The following is a 22,221-nucleotide window of genomic DNA, read 5'->3' on the forward strand; positions in this document are numbered from 1 at the left end:
CCTTCACTAGCTACTGATAGGACTTCTTGAGATCAGCCACTTCAGTTATGGTCCGGTGGTACATCCCGTGTAGGGGCTTGTCCTCCCATGATGGTCCCTCTTCCAGCGCCTCCTCTTCTTTTTCCCCATTGTCTGAGACATTCTCTGAGTACGTCATCCGTTGGAGCCTTCTCCTTGATGTATTCATGGAGCTTGGATGTTTCCTCCTGGACAGTGGCTCTCACACTCACTAGTCTCCGGCCTCCTTCCTTTCGGCTTGTGTACAGTCTCAGTGTGCTGGATTTGGGATGGAACCCTCCATGTATGGTTAGGAGCTTTCGGGTCTTAACGTCCGTGGTCTGAATCTCTTCCTTTGGCCACCTTATTATTCCTGCAGGGTATCTGATCACTGGCAGGGCATAGCTGTTTATTGCCCGGGTCTTATTCTTGCCATTGAGCTGGCTTCTTAGGACTTGCCTCACTCGCTGGAGGTATTTGGCCGTAGCCGCTTTCCCTGTTGCCAGTTCGAGGTTGCCATTGGCTTGTGGTATACCAAGGTACTTGTAGCTGTCCTCAATGTCTGGTATTGTTCCTTCAGGGAGTGAGACCCCTTCAGTGAGGACTACCTTTCCTCTCTTAGTCACCATCCGACTACATTTCTCAAGCCAGAATGACATCCCGATGTCGCTGCTGTAGATCCTGGTTGTGTGGATCAGGGAATCTATGTCCCTTTCGCTCTTAGCATACAGCTTTATGTCATCCATGTAGAGGAGGTGACTGATTGTAGCTCCATTTCTGAGGCGGTATCCATAGCCTGTCTTGGTGATTACTTGGCTTAGGGGGTTCAGTCCTATGCAGAACAGCAGTGGGGAGAGTGCATCACCTTGGTATATGCCACATTTGATGAACACTTGGGTAAGTGGCTTGCCATTGGCTTCAAGTGTGGTTTTCCGCATCCTCATCGAGTTCGCAACGAAGGCTCTTAGGGTCCTGTTCACCTTATATAACTCCAAACATTCAGTGATCCATGTATGTGGCATGGAGTCATAGGATTTCTTGTAATCAATCCAAGCTGTGCAACTGCGACTGTTCTGTCAACCAGGAGCTGATGTTTGGCTCCTCTGGTATCACTACCAATGCCCTTCTGCGCTTCGTTCATGTATTGATACATGTGTCCACTTATCTTAGCCGCAATGATGCCTGACATGAGCTTCCATGTTGTGGAGAGACAGGTTATTGGCCGATAGTTGGATGGGGCTGCACCCTTCGAGTGATCCTTCATGATCAGGATCGTTCGCCCTTCGGTTAGCCATTCTGGGTGAGTCCCATCCCTCAGCATCTGGTTCATTTGTACTGCTAGGCGCTCATGGAGTGCTGTGAGTTTCTTTAGACAGTAGGTGTGGACCATGTCCGGGCCTGGTGCTGTCCAGTTCTTCATATATGAGACTCTTTCCTGTATGTCTGCCACTGTTATGGTAACTGGGTTCTGTTCAGGGAGGTTGCTGTGCTGCTCTCTCAGGGTCACCAGATATTGTGCACTGCCGCTTTGTGCAACCTCCTTCTCCCATATGCCTTTCCAGTACCTTCCAGTTTCCAGTCTTGGTGGGTCAGCTCTGTTGTTAGGACCCTGCCACTGAGCGTACACTTTTGCAGGTTGTGTTGTGAACAGCCTGTTTATTCGTCTGGCCTCATTCTCTTTCGTGTGCCGCTTTAGGCGGCTGGACAAGGCTTGGAGCCTTTGTTTAGCAGTTTCGAGTGCCTCAGGTATGGTCATCCGGATGTACCTCTCGGGTATCGGCCTTTTCATCACACCTCTCTGGGCCTCCGTCAATTGACTCACATCTTTCCGAGCCGCCTTGATCTTAGCCTCCAACCGTCTTTTCCCTGGTGGGTAACGTATCTCATGGCTTCCATGGTTGCTCTTATAGCCAAGCATCTCAAGGATCACTGATGCTGAAGCGTATATCAGCTCATTGGTTTTCGTGATCGTTACGGTAGGGATCACCCTCAGTGCTGCATTCACTCTTTAAATGAGACTTTCAGGTGGTACTTCACATAGCCGTTGTAATCGGTTTCTAGGTTTCACAGCTTTCATTCTCGCCATGATCTTAGCTTTTAGGTCAGTTGCTGCCTCGCTCAGCATTTCATTCATTGGGGCTGGCCTCCCTATCTCATCATCTGCATTCATTGGGGCTTGCCTCCCAATCTCTGGTATGACCTCCTCCTCTGATCTGGCAGCCTGGGGCCCTTCACCATGGAACCTGCGTTGTACCTCATCAATCTCAAGTTGTGACAACAGTTGCCGTTTGTGGATATTGTAACACTGAGCTACTAGTTGTTTTGTGGTCAACCATGACTGTGGGTTTCGAAGTAACCATTTAGCCCACATTCTCTGCATGTAACCCCTCTGACTAGGGTTGCTTGAGTAGTAGCATTCCAACAGAGCCATGTCGCCCATCTCTGCTTTGTTCCAGTAGCCCATTTTTCATCAAGGTGCTCTGGTTGCCCAGCACCTGACGCAGACCTTGTTTGGCCGGGCGACGTCTGAGCCGGCATGTCATTCATATTTTCATATATATATATATATACGATTTAAATCCGAAAAAGACCATTTATGCCATTTTGTTGTTTTGACCTAAGCAGAGGCAGAATCTGGTGACTTAACATTTAACAACATTGTTAATCCGAATAATAACTCCACTTGTATGATGGTCGTAGAACTCTTTATTTTTGCGACCGTCCACCTTAACCCACAGAAGGATCACCTGCCACACATTACACAAAAGCCGTGCTATATACCCCCTTCCTCAAGGCAACACTGCCCCCTAGCATTCTAATATTGTAAAGGTTATCACTAAAAATACAACAACAACATTAGACAGACTATCACATCATACTGAAGTCAAAGAATTGATGTGGATGAATTTGCTTGATCACAACTGACTGAATTCAGTTAGATTTTCAACATGTCAAAAAATAAAAAATAAAATCCTGTATATTGCCTCGCTCAACCAGTTGTGCAGTCGGAGTGCAGTCATTCACACAGAAATGTAGCACTTTGAGCAGGGTCTATGTTGTGAGGTTAAGATAATAATGAAAACAAATCAGATATACTGTCTATTCACCAAAGCAGGTTTGGAGCTTCTGGATAATATTAGGACTGAATCGGAGCCAGTCATAAGACGGAGGCATGTGATAGCACTTAAGACAAAACTCTTCTCAACACTGTATTTCACTGTTTCTGGGTCATTTGCATTGTGACAGTTGGTGCTGGCTTCCCCCAGAACTGTTTATCGGGTCTGCGGCCCGACTTGTCATGCGCAATGCTATGCAAATCGCAGGCACTAAGGGCAGGGTAAATTAAAGAAAGATATATATATATATATTTTTTACAGTTGCTGCCTAGCCCCAAATTATCAGGACAATAAAGTTTGTGTATCTTCCACTAGCACTTCCAATTCTGTCACTTTATACTTCATTTTATACTTGCAGTGCTGTCATAAACTTCTTATGGTGCACATCACTAAATCTTGCAAAGGTGGAAAACCCTCTTTTAAATACAGTGGCCTCCACCACTTTTGCATCTGTTGCCATCAGCGTGCATAGACTGTTGAAGTGTGTGAACATTTAATGCAAATTGGCCACATAGTGGTACTTTACAAAGATTTTGTCTCAGAACATATGTCACCTGATCTGGTATGGAAATTAATGCAATTTCTGCTCAAAACTCAGGAAAGTTTCATGGATAACGTCCACTTACCAAATTCAAACGTTCAGTAAACTGATAAATTATAAAACACCCATGGTCCAACTGATTGTCAATCTGTAAAAATGGAAAATGGATGTTAGTGTTCTACAAACTCAATCTGCAAATCATTTCACATACCTCATTATCACTTAAAAAAATAAATAAATTCCACTGCATTTGAGGCAGGTTTATATGAACAGAACCTGTTCATATAAAAAGAGGTGGGCAAAATGTTGTTGGTCAGTCATTCTTCAGCAGCCTGGACACCTGTCTTTCATCTGTCATTATTTCAAGAGATTGATTTATACAAGCTCGCCAAAAACAACCCAAAACGCCATTGTGGGAAATTTGCGACCTGCACATTGATTATGACTACGAACAACTTGCGAACAAACACACGCAGGACAGGTGGGGGCGTGTTTCCGTCAGTTGTCAGAAAATGGGCGTCCGTCAGTGACAGACAGACCTGCCTCTGTATTTGAATCATTTAGTGATGATTACACTGATGGACAAAAATCCACTCCCGTCAGTGCTTATGTTGCCATTTTGTTTTTAAATAGGTCACTATTCATCAGAAAAACGGGTGTCCAACACTGACGCACTGACGAGACCTTCAGTACTGACGAAATGCCCATCTCTGTATATAAATAAATAAATTCTGCTTTGTCTTGAAAGAACTGTCAGTAAACCTGATAATAGTTTCCAGCTAATCACTGACAACAAAGGCACATGCCCTACTTTTCAAGCACTGATGAACAAAACAGGTTTGTATTATACAATGTACAAAGTACTGTATGTAGTACTATTTTAAAATGTCTTTCCATTCTTCTTCTTCTTGTCTCGGATGGGCCTAATGAAAGTCTTTCATATTACAGTATGGGATCATTCTCACCAGGCGATTGAGGATCCAAAGGTGCTCCTGTGTTACCGAGTGTCGGCATGGACCAGGAACACCACCCATTACAAGGTGAAAGCACAGGATGGGAAAGAAGCATAGATGCCAAGCCTAAAGGAGGAAAGGACAAACGGTGAGTAAAATACAAGCAGTCTCTCAAAATATAATTGTTGTCGAACGATTATGATTGCACAAGGCATGCTTCCAGAGAAACCGAAGACTGAACAAGCTGGTCAAAAAGGCTGGTTTAATATTACAGTCAGACAGTATAAAAACAAGAACAGAGACAACTTATTTACACATCAGAGCTAATTTGGGGGATTTGTTTAATATAAAGGGCAACTTAAAACACATTTTTTAAAAAATCAAATTAGCTTCAATTGTTCAGTATGTTACTATTCATATTTAAGAATCACATTTGCTTGCATTTACACCCACATACGGGGAATAGGACTTCTTCATTTGACCCTTCATAGTTGCGGACACAGCAAACACACACTGGAACAGGCGGCTACTTAAGCACAGAGCAGTTCAGGTAGTCGGGTTGTTGCACAAGGTGACCACAGCCATGGGTCTATTGCCACATTCTCTTTCAAGCTCTGTCAACCTGAAAGGTCATTTTGGGGTTTTTTTTGCCTACATTCCTCTGCCAGACGGTGACCTGAACCAGGGCCATATGGTGGCATCTTAGCCACGTTGCCCCGAGTGCCCATAAGGTCACACGTGTATGTGTAGGCTTACATCGAGCATTTGCACACTTGGCTGAAACTTCACAACTCAGAGGTTTTTAGGTCTGTCTTATGACATCTACTGTATGTCAAGACACTGATTACGTTAATGATGTCTGATTTAGCAAAGCCACCTCCTTGTGGTGTCACTTTACCATCGTGGAGAGGCTTGTGTGTATCCACAACCCGAGTTGTTGGGGGCTGATGTCCTTGGTAGGGTCACTTAGTAGGTAGGTCGTAGATGATTTATCGGACAAAATATGACTCAGACTCACGATGGAGAAAAACATATTTTGAAGTAATTTTCATATTCCTGGGAATGGGTCACCGGGCCTCCCCTCTCGAGCCTGGCCTTGAGGTGCGGTTTGATGGCAAAAACTTGGTGGCCATGGCTACACCAGGGAGCTAGGCTGGGCACAGCCCAATGACACAACATGTGGTAGAGTGGCCGTTTTCCAACCCAAATGTCGAAGTGTCCTTGAACAAGAATCCCCAGTTTGCATCAGTAGGTAAACAAGATAACAATGCGAAGTGCTTTGATTATGTGAGGTGGAAAAACACTGTACAAGTGATACCCCATTTACCATTGTTGATCATAACATCCACAGTCATGGTTGGATGAAATAAAATGCACACAAATACCAACACACTCATGCAGGCAGGCACAGACCGAAGTCAAAAGCAACATTTAGAAATATGAAGCATTACAAGACTTTGGTGTCATTGTGCTTCGTAGATTTGATTTGAATGAATGAGCCACTGCAAAATGGCGTTGACCGTCGTGGCATTTGATCACAAGTTATATTTCATTAATACACCCTGAACTGGTGGTCTCCAGCCAATCGCAGAGCATGTTTAAACAACCGTGCACACCTTCGTCTTTACATGCCTTGCATGGTTTTGGAATGTTGACTACCCATGGTTGGATGAAAATAAAATGCACACAAATACTAACACACTCATGCAGGCAGGCACAGACCGAAGTCAAAAGCAACATTTAGAAATATGAAGCATTACAAGACTTTTGTGTCATTGTGCTTCGTAGATTTGATTTGAATGAATGAGCCACTGCAAAATGGCGTTGACCGTCGTGGCATTTGATCACAAGTTATATTTCATTAATACACCCTGAACTGGTGGTCTCCAGCCAATCGCCAATAGATTTGATTTGAATGAATGAGCCACTGCAAAATGGCGTTGACCGTCGTGGCATTTGATCACAAGTTATATTTCATTAATACACCCTGAACTGGTGGTCTCCAGCCAATCGCAGAGCATGTTTAAACAACCGTGCACACCTTCGTCTTTACATGCCCTGCATGGTTTTGGAATGTTGACTACCCATGGTTGGATGAAAATAAAATGCACACAAATACCAACACACTCATGCAGGCAGGCACAGACCGAAGTCAAAAGCAACATTTAGAAATATGAAGCATTACAAGACTTTTGTGTCATTGTGCTTCGTAGATTTGATTTGAATGAATGAGCCACTGCAAAATGGCGTTGACCGTCGTGGCATTTGATCACAAGTTATATTTCATTAATACACTCTGAACTGGTGGTCTCCAGCCAATCGCCCATAGATTTGATTTGAATGAATGAGCCACTGCAAAATGGCGTTGACCGTCGTGGCATTTGATCACAAGTTATATTTCATTAATACACCCTGAACTGGTGGTCTCCAGCCAATCGCAGAGCATGTTTAAACAACCGTGCACACCTTCGTCTTTACATGCCCTGCATGGTTTTGGAATGTTGACTACCCATGGTTGGATGAAAATAAAATGCACACAAATACCAACACACTCATGCAGGCAGGCACAGACCGAAGTCAAAAGCAACATTTAGAAATATGAAGCATTACAAGACTTTTGTGTCATTGTGCTTCGTAGATTTGATTTGAATGAATGAGCCACTGCAAAATGGCGTTGACCGTCGTGGCATTTGATCACAAGTTATATTTCATTAATACGCCCTGAACTGGTGGTCTCCAGCCAATCGCCAATAGATTTGATTTGAATGAATGAGCCACTGCAAAATGGCGTTGACCGTCGTGGCATTTGATCACACGTTATATTTCATTAATACACCCTGAGCTGGTGGTCTCCAGCCAATCGCAGAGCATGTTTAAACAACCGTGCACACCTTCGTCTTTACATGCCCTGCATGGTTTTGGAATGTTGACTACCCAGAGAAAAGCCACGCAGACACGGAGAGATCATGTAAACTCCACAGAGGATGGAGTCCACATTTGAACTCAAGGCCTCAGAACTGTGAGGCAGATGTGCTAATCAGTGCCACCAGCTTGAATTATATTAAATACAGTATAATTTTCCAACAAAAAAATTGTGGTGAGTGAACATTGTCAGTGGTTAGTAACTCTCGGAAACTCACTCACCACAGCGGCTGATGAGCAAAACATTCATTTGCAGCTCTGCACATAACACATTTTCCATCACTCATTCCAAGTTGCTTGGATTCATTTCTTCACCTTATTAAGACATTCGCTATTGCTCAGGAGCCTCATTGATGCTGCATACGTGAAAAATATGTGACAGAAAAAAAAAACCTGACAAGGTAAAAGGGTGCAAATACACCAAAACTTGACTTTAACCCATGTATGTACACATTTTGGAGACAAAGAAATTTCACAATGAGGTCGTGAACTGAAACCAGATTCTATAATCATGCCTCACACACATATGGTTCCACTTATTACCAAATGTAATAATAGATCATAACAGATTTATCATGTGGCATATGCATTGGTGCGGGCGAAGGGAGGTTGATGGCTGCGCTGAGCAACCACTTCTGGTTAACTCCAGAATTTACTATTCCCACTTGACAGAGAATAAAGGACACATGAAACCACTTATTGTATTTTTTCATTGCTTTTTCATGTGTTGTATATCATTTGCAATAAAACAACTCTTTTGCCAATTGTCTCTTAGTCATGTCAACATCTCCATTTGCAACATTATGCCACAATGAAAACCAAGTACATCGGTTGCACATGATTAAAATGTGGTAAATTATTTAATTTTCCCCTCTTCTCCTCTGGCCACAACTCAGACCTGCTTTTAGTGTATCCAAGCTTTAATTGCCCCACAGGGATAAATAAAGTTTTCTGAATCTGAATAAGGTAGGGGTGTCCAAAGTCTGTACTGCTTGTTTTCCAGCTATCCCAGGAGCAACCTACCTGATTCGAATAATCAGGTTTGTTCTAATGATGCTTCAGAGCAAGCTGATGAGCTGATCATTTGAATCAAGTGTGTTACAGCCGGGAGAGCTGGAAAACAGGCAGGACAGTGGCCCTGCAGGCCCGGAGCTGGACATGCCTGGTCTCAGGTGAAATATATTTTCTGTCACCAAATTGTCAGATGCTTCAGGGACATGTTATATAACATGTAATCGGCCTGCATGTAATCGTCCAGCATGGCGCAATGCCGTCAGCCAAATTTTCAAACACGATAAATTGGACTTCTCCCTGCATGAAAATTAAGATGCGCCAGTTTTTACACTGAGCGCAAGTGCACCTGATGACATCAATGGAGCCGTAAGTACTTAAAGGCATCAAACCTATATGTTCTCACACCCATCACCACGGGTGCGATGCCCACTCATTGAGATGACTGTGCCCCACCCATTTCGGGGACGGATGTCAAAAAGTGAACTTTCATATTATTATTATTATTATTATTATTATTATTATTATTATTACTCATACCCATTATCCATTTTCTCATCTGCTTTTCCTCACAAAGGTCGCGGGCATGACGGAGCATGACTTTGGGCAGTAGCGAGAGGTACACCCTGAACCGGTTGCCAGCCAATCGCAGGGCACAGATAGACGCACAACCAGTCACACTCGCAATCACACCTAGGGACGACTTGGAGTGTTCCATTAAACAGCCATGCATATTTTGGGAATGTGGGAGAAAAATTTAGTACCTGGAGAAAACCCACGCAGGCACGGGGAGAACATGCAAACTCCACAGAGGGAGGCCGGAGCCGGAATCTAACCCTGCACCTCTGCACTGTGAGGTCGGCATGCTTACCACTTGAGCACCGGGCCACCCTGTTATTAATCAAATTAATGTATTTGGTCGCGTTTGGCCTCGCCTGTCTTCAACACTCACTCACTTTGCACCGGTTCCAAACATGCGTTCAGTTTGTGACAATTTATTTATTTATTTTTAAAATCAATGGCTCCTTCACGACGATTATTGTAATTTCTGGATCCACTAAAGTTCATTTTACAATTAAAGTGTGACATATTTTACAAATTGATTTTATGGAATTCTTGTCTCATGAATACTCCACAATCTGAGAATCAGGAACAGCCTCAGAAATCAATGACTCATGCATCCTTGGTGGTTGCACCCAAGAAATCAGTCAGACGTCTGCATAGAAGAGTTAGCATGTTCAGGTTCCGGACGAATCCGGAACAGGAGTCAATCCCAAAAATGCAGACCAGGAGCGTATCTAATTTATTATCACAAATCAGGTCGTGAGACCGACTAAGTGCAAGACCAATCGCTGGAACAACCGAGAGCTACATCATGCTACTAACAAAAAGAGCTCACAAAAGAAAAGAGAAAATAACACTCTTTTCTCAAAATGACAAGGAAAAGAAAAGTAATGACTAAAACAAACACTTCGGATAACAATAACAAAACAAAGCTAACAATAGAAAACAAAGCAGTATACACTCAGGACTAGAACATAATATTGAAAATGACAAAGGGCTAGAACACAGGTGTCAAATTCAAGGCCTGGTGGCCAGATACCGAAATGTGAAATTGTCATGTGTCTTAAATGATGTTGAGATTTTTCAAGTATCTTGTTTTTGCTTATGACAAGTCTCATTTAGGTAAGCCATTATCTCCAATAGAAAACTACTTAGCCCGATTCCTCAGACATACGGTATAATCACACCTATTAATAAAGACAGATCCTCTACCAATGGTTATACAAAGACTGGAACAGCAGATCATGATCCTAGGCAGAGGTATCAAAACAAGCAGTCAAGGGAGATTGTACAAAGAGGTGCCTGAGATGATCCGACACATAGAAGCAGGGTTGCAGATGCAGGCTTTACGGGAGGCATAAATTTAAATTGGATCCAGCAGGTTCAGTGTCAAGCATGCATGAGAAAGTGACATAAACCACAAACCACAGAAGAAAACATACAGCAAAAAACAAAACTGCAGTCCTGTTGTAATTTCAGTCACAATTCCAAACATCTCTTGGCTAATTAAGTTCGCATAATGGTTGGTAATGTGCCAGTCAAAGTCAAGAGCAACATCAAAATAAAAGTTGAAAGAGAAAACTTACAAATCCCAAGAACATGATAAACAACCAAGGCAGATGAGCACAGGCATTCTCAGCAATGCGCCAAAACTCCACTTAACATTCGAGCAGTGTGTGTGGGTTGGGTTAGAGGCAAAATTTGAATCGCGGGCCCACGATATGACGACATCACAAATTACAACCAAGCAAAATCCGCTCCGTGTTCGCTGTCAAGTATATAGAGAAAATACACATCCAGTATTTTGTGTTTATCCCAGCCACTAGGGAGCAGTGCCCTCCCCTGGGGGTACACTGTTCCCAAGCCTGGATAAATGGGGAGGGTTGCGTCAGGAATGGCATCCGGCGTAAAACCTTTGCCAAAACGAACATGCAAGTTGATAAAACGATTTCCATACTGGATCGGTCTGGGCCCAGGATAAAAACGACCGCCAACAGTGCTGTTCATCTACAGGGTACTGTTGGAAATTGGAATAGAGTTGGTCAAAGAAAAAAGGACAAAGAAGAGGAGGACGATTGTTGCAGAGAAAGAGGGAAAAGAGGAAGGTTAGAAGTATTGGTCTGAGGTTAGGAACTCTGAATGTAGGTACAATGACAGGGAAAGGCAGAGAATTAGCTGACAGGATGGAGAGAAGAGTAGATATTCTGTTTGTTCAGGAGACAAGGTGGAAGGGCAGCAAGGCTAGAAACATTGGAGGAGGCGACAAGCTGTTCTAACATGGTTTAAATAGGAAGAGGAACGGAGTAGGGGTGATTATAAAGGAAAAATATGATAGACATGTAGTAGAAGTAAAACGAGAGTCAGACAGGTTGATGTGCGTGAAGCTAGAGATAGAAGGTGTGATGATGAATGTAGTCAGTGGGTATGCACCACAAGTGGGCTTTGAGAAGAAAAGGAAACGTTCTGGAATGAGAAGGATATAGTGACAGAGAGCACTCCCAGGGGAGAGAGAGTATTGATTGTAGCAGACTTAAATGGTCATGTAGGGGAAGGTAACAGAGGTGATGAGGAAGTGATGGGCAAGTTTGGTCTTGGAGATAGGAACTTGGTAGGACAGGCAATGGTAGACTTTGCCAAAAGAATGGAAATGGCCGTGGAAAACGCCTATTTCCAAAAGAGAGAAGAACACCTGATAATTTACAAGAGTGGAGGAAGGTCCATGGAGGTAGATTATGTACTGTGTAGAAGAGGTAATCTGGGAGAGGTTAACGAATGTAAGGTGGTGCCAGGAGAGATTGGAGCCAAACAGCATAGGATAGTAGTGTGCAAGCTGAAAATGGAGGTGGGGAAAAGGAAGAGGGTGAAGACAGAGAAGAAAATAAAATGGTGGAAATTGAGGAAAGAGGACTGTTGTGATGAATTTAGGAAGGAGGTAAGGGAAGTTCTGGGTAGCGTTGAGGAAATCCCAGATGATTGGGAGACTGCAGTAGCAGTAATTAGGGAGACAGGCAAGAAGGTGCTAGGTGTGGCCTCAGGACAGAGAAAGGTGGACAAAGAGACCTGGTGGTGGAATGTTGAGGTTCAGGCAAGTGTACAGAGGAAGAAATTAGCAAAGAATAGATGGGATAGTGAGAGAACAGAAGAGAACAGGCTAGAGCAGGGGTCCTCAACATTTTTTGCCCCATGGACCGGTTTATGTCAGATAATATTTTCAGGGACTGGCATTTAAGGTGTGGTGGAAATAATACGACAAAATAATATGGTATGAGCTGCATGAAAACAGTGCTGAATTTCCGGGGGATCCTGAGGTGTTCCCAGGCCAGCTGGGTGACATAGTCTCTCCAGCGTGTCCTGGGTCTTCCCCGGGGTCTCCTCCCGGTGGGACATGCCTCACCAGGGAGGCGGTTCAGGAGGCACCCGAATCAGACGCCCAAACCACCCCATTTGGCTCCTCTCGATGTGGAGGAGAAGCGGCTCGACTCTGAGCCCCTCCCGGATGACCGAGCTTCTCACCTTATCTCTAAGGGACACGCTGTGGAGAAAACTAATTTCAGCCGCTTGTATCCGGGATCTCGTTTTTTCGGTCACAACCCATAGCTCATGACCATAGATGAGGGTTGGAATGTAGCTCGACCGGTAAATTGAGAGCTTTGCCCTTTGGCTCAGCTCCTTCTTCACCACGACAGACCGATACAACATCCGCATCACAGCAGACGCTGCGCCGATCTGCCTGTCAATCTCACGCTCCCTCCTGCCCCCACTCGTGAATAAGACCTTAAACTCCTCCACTTGGGGCAAGATCTCCCCCCCCCCCGACCCGGAGGGGGCACTCCACCATTTTCCGTCTGAGGACCATGGTTTCAGAATTGGAGGTGCTGATCCAAATCCCAACCGCTTCACACTCAGCTGCGAAATGCTCCAGTGAGAGTTGGAGAGCCCTGTTTGAACGAGCCAACAGCACCACATCATCTGCAAAAAGCAGGAATGCAATACCGAGGCCACCAAAACGGACCCCCTCAACGCTTCGGCTGCGCCTAGAAATTCTGTCCATAAAGGTTATGAACAGAATTGGTGACAAAGGGCAGCCTTGGCGGAGTCCTACTCTCACTGGAAACAATTCCGACTTACTGCCGGCAATGCAAACCAAACTCTGACATCGGTGGTATAGTGACCGAACAACCCGTATCAGGGGGTTCGGTACCCCATACCCACGAAGCACCCCCCACAGAACTCCCCGAGGGACACGATCAAACGCCTTCTCTAAGTCCACAAAACACATGTAGACTGGTTGGCCGAATTCCCCCATACCCTCGAGGACCCTGCTAAATGTGCAGAGAGTCCACTGTTCCATGGCCGGGACGAAAACCTCACTGCTCCTCCTCAATCCAAGGCTCGACTTCCTGACGGACCCTCCTCTCCAGCACCCCTGAATAGACCTTTCCAGGGAGGCTGAGGAGTGTGATCCCTCTGTAGTTGGAACACACCCTACGGTCCCCCTTTTTAAAAAGAGGGACTAGCACCCCGGTCTGCCAATCCAGAGGCACTCTCCCCCGTTGACCATGCGATGTTGCAGAGGCGTGTCAACCAGGACAGCCCCACAACATCCAGAGCCTTGAGGAACTCCGGGCGGATCTCATCCACCCCTGGGGCCATGCCACCGAGGAGCTTTTTAACCACATCGGTGACTTCAACCACAGAGATAGGAGAGCCCACCTCAGGGTCCCCAGACTCTGCTTCTGTTGGTGGAGTTGAGGACGTCTTTGAAATACACTGCCCACCGGTTCACAACGTTCTGAGTCGAAGTCAGCAGCGCCCCATCCCGACTGTACACAGTGATAGTGGTGCACTGCTTCCCACTCATAAGACGTCGAATGGTTGACTAGAATTTCCTCGAAGCTGTCCGGAAGTCGGCTTCGATGGCCTCAGCGAACTCTTCCCACGCTCTGGTTTTTGCCTCGCCGACCATTAAGCTGCGTTCCGCTTGGCCAGTCGAAACCCGTCAGCTGCCTCTGGGGTCCCACGGGCCATAAAGGCTCGATAGGACTCCTTCTTCAGCTTGACGGCATCCCTTACTGCTGGTGTCCACCAGCCAGTAAGGGGGTTGCCGCCACGACAGGCACCAACCACCTTACGGCCACAACTCAGATTGGCCGCCTCAACAATAGAGGCACGGAACATGGTCCACTCGGACTCAATGTCCCCTGCCTCCCCCAGAACATGGGAAAAGCTCTGTTGAAGGTGGGAGTTGAAACTCCTTCTGACAGGGGATTCCGCCAGATGCTCCCAACAAACCCTCACAATACGTTTGGGTCTGCCAGGATGGACCGGCATCTTCCCCCACCATCAGAGCCTACTCACCACCAGGTGGTGATTAGTTTACAGCTACGCCCCTCTCTTCACCCGAGTGTCCAAAACATGCGGCCTCAAATCCGATGATATAACCACAAAGTCGATCATCGAACTGCGGCCTAGGGTGTCCTGGTGCCAAGTGCACATATGGACACCCTTATGTTTGAACAAGGTGTTCATTATGGACAATCCATAATGAGCACAGAAGTCCAATAACAAAACACCACTCGAGTTCTGATCGGGGGGCCGTTCCTCCCAATCACGCCCTCATTATGGGACTCTATTTAAGGACTACTCTGTGGTTCACCTGTTGTCGGAGTATTCTTTATGCCTTGCTGTTTCCATGCTCATAGACCCTTTTGCTATAGACATCGTCGTTTTTCGCTTCTGATGCTCTCGGTACTATTGATCTTGTAAGTGTGGTTTTCATTTTGTGATTTGGCTTTTGCTTGCGTGTGCTTTGTCACATTGTTTTTCGTTTGCATTCTCGGTTCTTGGTTTCTATCCTTGCCTTTTGGCAAGCGCTTTTTGTTAATCATTGTTGTACGCCCTGGTCCGTTTTGACCAGCGTTTTTTGTTACTCTTTGTTGGTGCAATTTTTGTATTAAAACATTTTTGCTACGGAGACCTTGTTGACGTAGACACTTTTGGAATCCAAACTTAATTCGGCTTGTCCGAAACGTGACAGATGACAAGGGAAGTGAAGAGAGAAGTGGCCAAGGCCAAACAGAAGGCATTGAAGAATTATACGAGAGGTTGGAGACAAAGGAAGGTGTAAAATAATTGTACAGGTTGGCGAGACAGAGAAATCAGGCTGGGAAGGATGTACAGCAGGTGAGGTTGATTAAAGACAGAGAGGGAAATGTCATTACGAGTGAGGAAAGTGTGTTGAGGAGATGGAAAGAATACTTTGATGAGTTGTTAAATGAAGAAAACAATAGGGAACGTAGGAATGAAGAGACAGAGAGAATTAAATAGAAGGTCGATCAAGTTAGAAAGGATGAAGTCAGAAAAGCATTACAAAGGATGAAGAGAGGTAAGGCGGTTGGTCCAGATGACATACCAGTGGAGGTATAGAAGTGCTTAGGGGAGGTGTCGGTTTATTTTCTGACGAGGTTGTTTAAAAGAATATTGGACACAAACAAGATTCCTGATGAGTGGAGGAAGAGTGTCCTGGTACCAATTTATAAGAAGGGAGATGTACAAGAGTTGTACCAACTACAGGGGGATCAAGTTGATGAGCCATATGATGAAGGTTTGGGAAAGAATAGTTGAAGCCATGTTGAGAGAGCAAGTGGAGATTTGTGAACAGCAGTATGGTTTCATGTCGAGGAAGAGCACCACAGATGCAATATTTGCCCTGAGGATACTGATGGAGAAGTACACAGGGATGAGAGTGGCGAGTGATGAAAAAAATGGAAGGGGGCGTGGCCAGGACGGGGTGTGGTCGGGCCGAGGGCGGGGCCACTTACAAAGTGACACTCAACATGCTGAAAATGAAGTGTATTCAATTTACACACTGTTTGAAACTTGAACAGAAAAAAAATCCACGATTGTTCACTATTCTTTCAAGTGAAAATGTGTGCAATTTTGCTTATGCATTCCTAGTGAGCACCAACATGTAACTATATAAACTATATTATATAAAGTGAATGTCAATTTACAGTACATACAACAATATACATGTACAGTTTCATGAGGTAGAATACTTTATTTTCTCTTCGTTTGAAGCTTTTCAGCAAGTGCTAAAAGGTTATTGTTCCTCTCTGTCTTTTTCACTCTCTTTTTAGCCAACTCCTCTTGTTTTTACACATGCTCCAGGCTGTCAAAAAGCGCGTGAGATCGAGTTGTTACTTTTCAAAAGAAATGTCTGTTTTCGGTGTCACCGAGGTTGCGTGACTCTGTAAAGCTTTCCATCCTCTTGATCCGTAAAGAATGACATCATCACACACTGTACACAGAGCTTTACCGGCGACATCGAGCTTATTCGCGAAATCCGACACAAGCACAGACAATGGTTCCTCTTTACTGGTTGCTTCTGGGGACACCGTCAGCTTTCTATCCAACCAGTCCCATCAAAAGGTGTTTTTCAGATCGGCATCTATCTGACACACTTTAGCTTCGACATGAGTCTCGATAACATTCGGCATTCCCGAGAAAGGGGTTTAAGAAGGTCAACGCGGATTGGTTGTGATTCTGCATTTGCCAATATAGCGACCAATCACAAAAAGTAAGACATTGGTTTTAGCCCACATAGAAAGTAATGACAAACTAACGCTTTGCGATTAAAAAACGGGATTCAAAATGGATGCTTGCAAACGTAAACATTACAGGCCCCGAATCTGCCGAAGACAAGTCCGGAAAAGATGCTGAGATTCTCCTTCGGAGTGACAAGGATGGACAGGATCAGAAATTAGGTAATCAGAGGGACAACTCAGATAGGAAAGTTTGGAGAAAACGTTAGAGAGGCCAGACTGAGATGGTTTGGACATGTACAGAGGAGGGACAGTGGATACATTGGTTGGAGAATGTTAGAGATGGAGCTACCAGGTAGGAGACAGAGAGGAAGGCCAAAGAGGAGATTCATCGATGCTGTGAGGGAAGACATGCAGGTAGTTGGAGTCAGAGTAGAGGATGCATAGAACAGGGAAAGATGGAAATTAATGACTCGCTGTGGCAACCCCTGAATAGGGACAAGCCAAAAGGAGAAGAAGAAAAAGACACATATTTTATTGTTTATTGCATGACCATATTTTTAAATTAAAATTACTCGTAGACAAACTCATTGTAAAAATGTATGAGAAGCTCGCGCCTCGCCGGTCCGTCCAATTGGACGCGGGCTGCAACATTGTCAATGTTGTTGACTGCCACCATCTTCTTGTGGATGAATAAAAAGTCAAACAATGTAACATACTTCATTTCGCCATGCAATGCATCAATACACACACATCGTCACGCGTGTGTGTGTGTGTGTGTGTGTCTGTGTGGGAGGGGGGCTCAGGGGGGTGAAATGTTGTCGATTTTTAATTTTTTTAATTATTTTTTTTACCACACAACACATCCATCCATGTTCTGAACCACCTAGCCTTACTACGGTCGTATATGGACAAATTGATACATAATTCACACATTGATGCAGGTAACACTCACGTAAACAAGACACTTCTGTGGTAGCATAACATTGTGAGCAATCTTTACAGCAGAGTTGTCGAGCGTGAGCGTTGGGAGGAGGAAATGGGGGTGCGGGGGACCTTTGTGTGTTTGGATTTCGTTCATGTTTGGTGATGTTCCGGCTGTAACTCATCTCATGCGTGCGTGCGCTTGTGTATGTGCACGTGTGCGTGGTTGGACGCCCGCGTTTGTGCGTGTGAATATGTTTGCACGTGCGCGATTATGTCGATCGCGGGAGGTTTGTCCCTTCAAAAGCCGAACTTCGGTCAAATATATAGCAAGGTGACCCAAGTAGTAAGTAACCACTGCAGCTCGTGTGTGTGTGTGTGTGTGCGCGAGCGCGTGCACAGACAAAATTGGCTGTTAGTCTTTGACTGGTTGGCCACCCTTGTGATAAGGTGTCCACTGTAGTAACCGCTGTCCCTGAAAGGATTAAAGTACAGTATTCTGTATTAAGCTACATTTAAATCTCATAAGTAACTGTGTGTCGCACACACATTCAAAGGTCTTGTTGAGTCCATCCATCAATAGAAAATACCGATGTACTTTATATGTTGGACAAGTGACCATAACAAAGATCATGAAATGCTTAAACTGTGTTACACAATAAGAAACTAACACTTAGAATGTTGACATTTGCTAACACTGTCTCTTTTCCAAATCGACCATCACAATATATCCATGTGCTATATTTTGAGGGGGGAAAATGTCATGTGACACCTAACAAGTGCCAGGCTCTAGTTTTCTTTTTACCACGTTAAGTAGCACACAATGTACATGTGAGGCTGAAGCACTCACCAAAGCAAGTCGCAGATGAGAGAAATGTATTAAAAGAGAGAAAGAGCTAAACTGGGAAGAGTGGATACATAAGAATTTGTGATTTAACAAGCAATGTTGTGTAGGTTGTCCTATTGAACACCAAGGGATAATAATATATTTGACATTAAATGCAAAAGGAAAGTCTCCAGTTTTACTAATTTCTTCCCTTGGAATACTCTTTTTGTTTCTAATTCTTTACCGAACATGACATAATCCTTTTAGCAACATATATTTGTACTTATAATATATGTGTGTATGCATCTGTAGCAAAGTCCCGTTGCTTCAAAATAACCGCATAAAGCAAGATGCAAATTGTTTTACCCTCTATGTTCAGGATTTTTATTTTATTTTTTTAATGAGACGCTTACCTTGGTTGCAAAGTCTACCGCGTGTATGTTCATCTGGCTGAAGTGAAAAGACAAGAGAGTTCCAGCGTCCTTTGCCCAACGGTGGGGCCTTGGATCTTGTACAGTCCTTTCAAATCTCTGTCCAGATGCTTGAGTGTTATGACCTAAAGAGACACTGAGCTCTGTTACTGATTGTCACATCCATCCATCCATAGAGACCGCATGGGTGGGAGGGTTGTTCAGACAATCTCACCGCCTCTATCGTATGAGAAACATTTCTCACTCCCTCACTCACTGATGAGGCAAGTCAGCAAATGCGTCAACGTACTCTACATGAAGTAGCCTGTGTTAAATTCACATCTGATGCAACGTCACACTTGTGGCAATCAGGCTCCCAAAATGCTGCTCAGAGGCTTGTTAAAAAAGAAGAAACTTTGGATAAGCTCAGCAAAAAAATACAACAACCCCCCCCCACACCCCCGATAAAATATAACCTTTCCAATTTTAAACATAAACGTCATATACAATGTGACCCACCCAATAGTACTGTATGCCCGCTAGGCACTGAAAGAAGAATAAGAGCTTTGATGTGAAGTCATATGCTCTATTGTTAGTTCCCACTCCTTGATTTTGTTGTGATTACAGTACTGACAAGATCTGGCTGTCATAGAACAGGAAAGCCTTCAAAGCTGCGATACATTGTGAACTTTGTGTTCGTATGGACTTAATTCAAATTCCATCTTGTTTTTTGGAGTTTTTTTCCCTCTAAACTCATGTTCTGGTTGTAAAAAGGGATGCCGATCAAATTATGTAATCTGACTAGGGTCTTGATCAAATAGCTTTACAGTAAGTATATATGGATCATAAACATAAACCAATAAGATTCAGAAAAAAGTAAGATTGAGTTGGGAAAAAAAAAGTTTGATTTGGGGTTAAAAAAAAACAAAAAAACAAAACAAAACACTGAAACAGCTGTGGACTCCAACTTCATGAGATAGTCAGGAATGTGACTGTCATGAGTTTAGAGTGCTTTTTGGCCACTTTATTTAGACAGTGTGCCCTGTGGCTCGAATTGATTTAAAATATTATTCTGATTTGATCAGGTTATATTCAATAAAACATACGTTATTCATATAATTGCATTGGGTTCAAATCATGATGTCAATATCCCTATTTTTACTAATGCACCAAGTTGGAGATACAAGTTATGACGATTTGCAGCATTGCTTCTTCTGAGAATGGCTTCCATATATGAAAGTAACATTGGTACTGCATGAAATCCTTAACCGAATCGAAAATCAAACAACCAAATGAACTGTAAATTAAATTGGGCCTATGTAAACTGAATCGGATCAATTTTGGAAATCTGATTGGAGCATTAAACCGATAAAAATGAAATTAGCTAATTCATCTCACATGAACACGCCATTCATTTTCTGATCCGCTATATCCTCACAAGGGTCGCGGGACGTTCTGGAGCCTATCCCTGCCGTCTTCGGGCAATAGGCTGAGGACACATTGAACCGGTTGCCAGCCAATCGCAGGGCACACACAGACGAACAACCATCCGTGAATACATTCGCACCTAGGGACAATTTAGAGTCAAAATTGTCCCTAGGTGCGAGTGTAAGTCCCAAAGGCCAAGCTATTTGGCTTTCCTACATAGAATGCCCAAAGAGCAGCCAAGTGGCTGACCGTTCTCGTGCTAATGTGAAGAAAACCACCACATTCCATTTGAACAAGGTGGGGGAAGAGTGGGTGAACTGCATTGACAGAACAATGTTGACAAAATGCACCGTTGAGTTGTTAGTTTTAAACAACATAGCTTATGCATTTGGGTCAGTGATTTTCAAACCCTGTGTGCCGCGGGAAAATATCAAATTTGCATGCCTGTCCGGTCTATCGCCCAGAAAGTAATTGTGTAGTACCCTCCCATACTCTTAGGGAGCAGCAACAGCTAGCCTATTGTCTTGTGTTTAGACTCGTCACGAGAGACAAGCGAATTTGTGACGACACAGGACAACGGTGAAACAATAAATATGAAAGATTATAAAATACTTGTTTGTGTTTATTTGATTCCAATTCAAGCTGTTATAACACAAATCATCAATGTTAAAAACGGTTATAGTAACAATATAATGCATGAATTGTTAAAATAAGCGTTTTTTTCCCCACATTTTCAGCTAGTGGTGTGCCGTGAGATTTTTCAATGAAAGAAGTGTGCCTTTGCTGAAAAAAGTTGATAAAACACTGATCGAGGACACCCACCACATTCTATTTGAATAAGATGGGGGGGGGGGGGAGCTCCAACCTTGTGTTTTCGCAGGGAAATACGTCTCATAGCTCCTGTGTACCGTTATGAAATGCTGTCCCAGATTGGCTTTCTTCAGCAATGCCACGTTGCATTGCAAATCAAATAAACAGGCTTTGAATGAGAATAAACAAAAAAATTATCTTGCTCCCACTCAAGGTGAAAATGGTAGTTCTTGGCTCGTTTCCTCTCAGCCATGTTGACGTTTGGTGTTAACAACCGCTGTGATCGCAAGCTGATCGCTATTGTTGAACAACTTTTAGCAGCGTTCCAACTCATCGGTAAAAAAATTAGCTTTTGGCTGTCGCTGAATGATGTCATCAGGGCAATGGCTCATATGCGATTTACTTAGGGGGATTTTTTTTCTTATCTTCTTTTCTTTTGTAATTTTTATTTGTTGATGTTTTTTCAAGTAATTGCAGAGGAGCACTCCCACGATCATTTTACTTATGATACGTCCGAACGTGACAGTGGAAAGATGCATTTTCTGGGTTTATGTGTGTCCGCAACCCTGTCAATGAGTTAGAGGGCAGAGTTGTGGTCTGTTGTGGGTTGGGCATAAACCCTGCATTCGTGTTGCTCGCATCTACTTACTGCCACTAGTGCTCAGGGAGGCAGGATGCGTGTGAACAGTTTTCCACAGATGGAGAGGAGTGTGATGCCTCTGTGGTTACTCTAGATCAGCTGGTGACCCAACTGCTTGCAGAAGGGGAGTACAAAGCCATGCCTCCAGTCATCTGGCAGCATCTAAGACAATCAGTTTTTTTTTTGTTTTGTTTTTTTAATGTGTGCCAGATTAGGATGTCAGTAGAGAGGACATGACCGACACTGTCCTTGAAGGAAAAGGCCTTGCTTTTCCTCGTTCAAAGTACTGATGAGCTACTGCAGCTTGTTATTTTGGAAAGCTTCCCGAAAGGCTGTTGTCGAGTTGCTCTCAAAGCATTCCCACTCGCATTGAATGGACATGTTGCGGTGGCTGCTGTCACCCTAGGCAGTTGCCTATCTCGGTACGGGGTGTCCCATAAGTCTCCAGACATTGAAAAAAAATACATATTTCTTGAAATACCCCATTCTTGCTGAACCGGCTGATTTCAATCTGTTACTCTTCATTCAAATGCAT

General features: G+C 44.0%; 1 protein-coding gene across 1 annotated transcript in view; it reads right to left on the reverse strand.

The window, feature by feature from the left end:
* The window catches only part of csf1a (colony stimulating factor 1a (macrophage)), a 30,872-nt gene extending 11,837 nt beyond the window's left edge, over positions 1 to 19,035 (reverse strand). Inside the window, exons 1-3 of the mRNA XM_052075294.1 lie at positions 18,812 to 19,035; positions 4,620 to 4,733; positions 3,740 to 3,802 (exon numbers count right to left, since the gene is read on the reverse strand). Of these exons, the coding sequence (XP_051931254.1) occupies positions 3,740 to 3,802; positions 4,620 to 4,733; positions 18,812 to 18,844 (210 nt within the window). The 5' untranslated portion in view covers positions 18,845 to 19,035. The remainder of the gene's footprint in view (positions 1 to 3,739; positions 3,803 to 4,619; positions 4,734 to 18,811) is intronic.
* Positions 19,036 to 22,221: the final 3,186 nt, after the last annotated feature.

This window comes from Hippocampus zosterae, chromosome 9 (genome assembly GCF_025434085.1).
Source record: "Hippocampus zosterae strain Florida chromosome 9, ASM2543408v3, whole genome shotgun sequence".
Taxonomy (NCBI): Eukaryota; Metazoa; Chordata; class Actinopteri; order Syngnathiformes; family Syngnathidae; genus Hippocampus; species Hippocampus zosterae.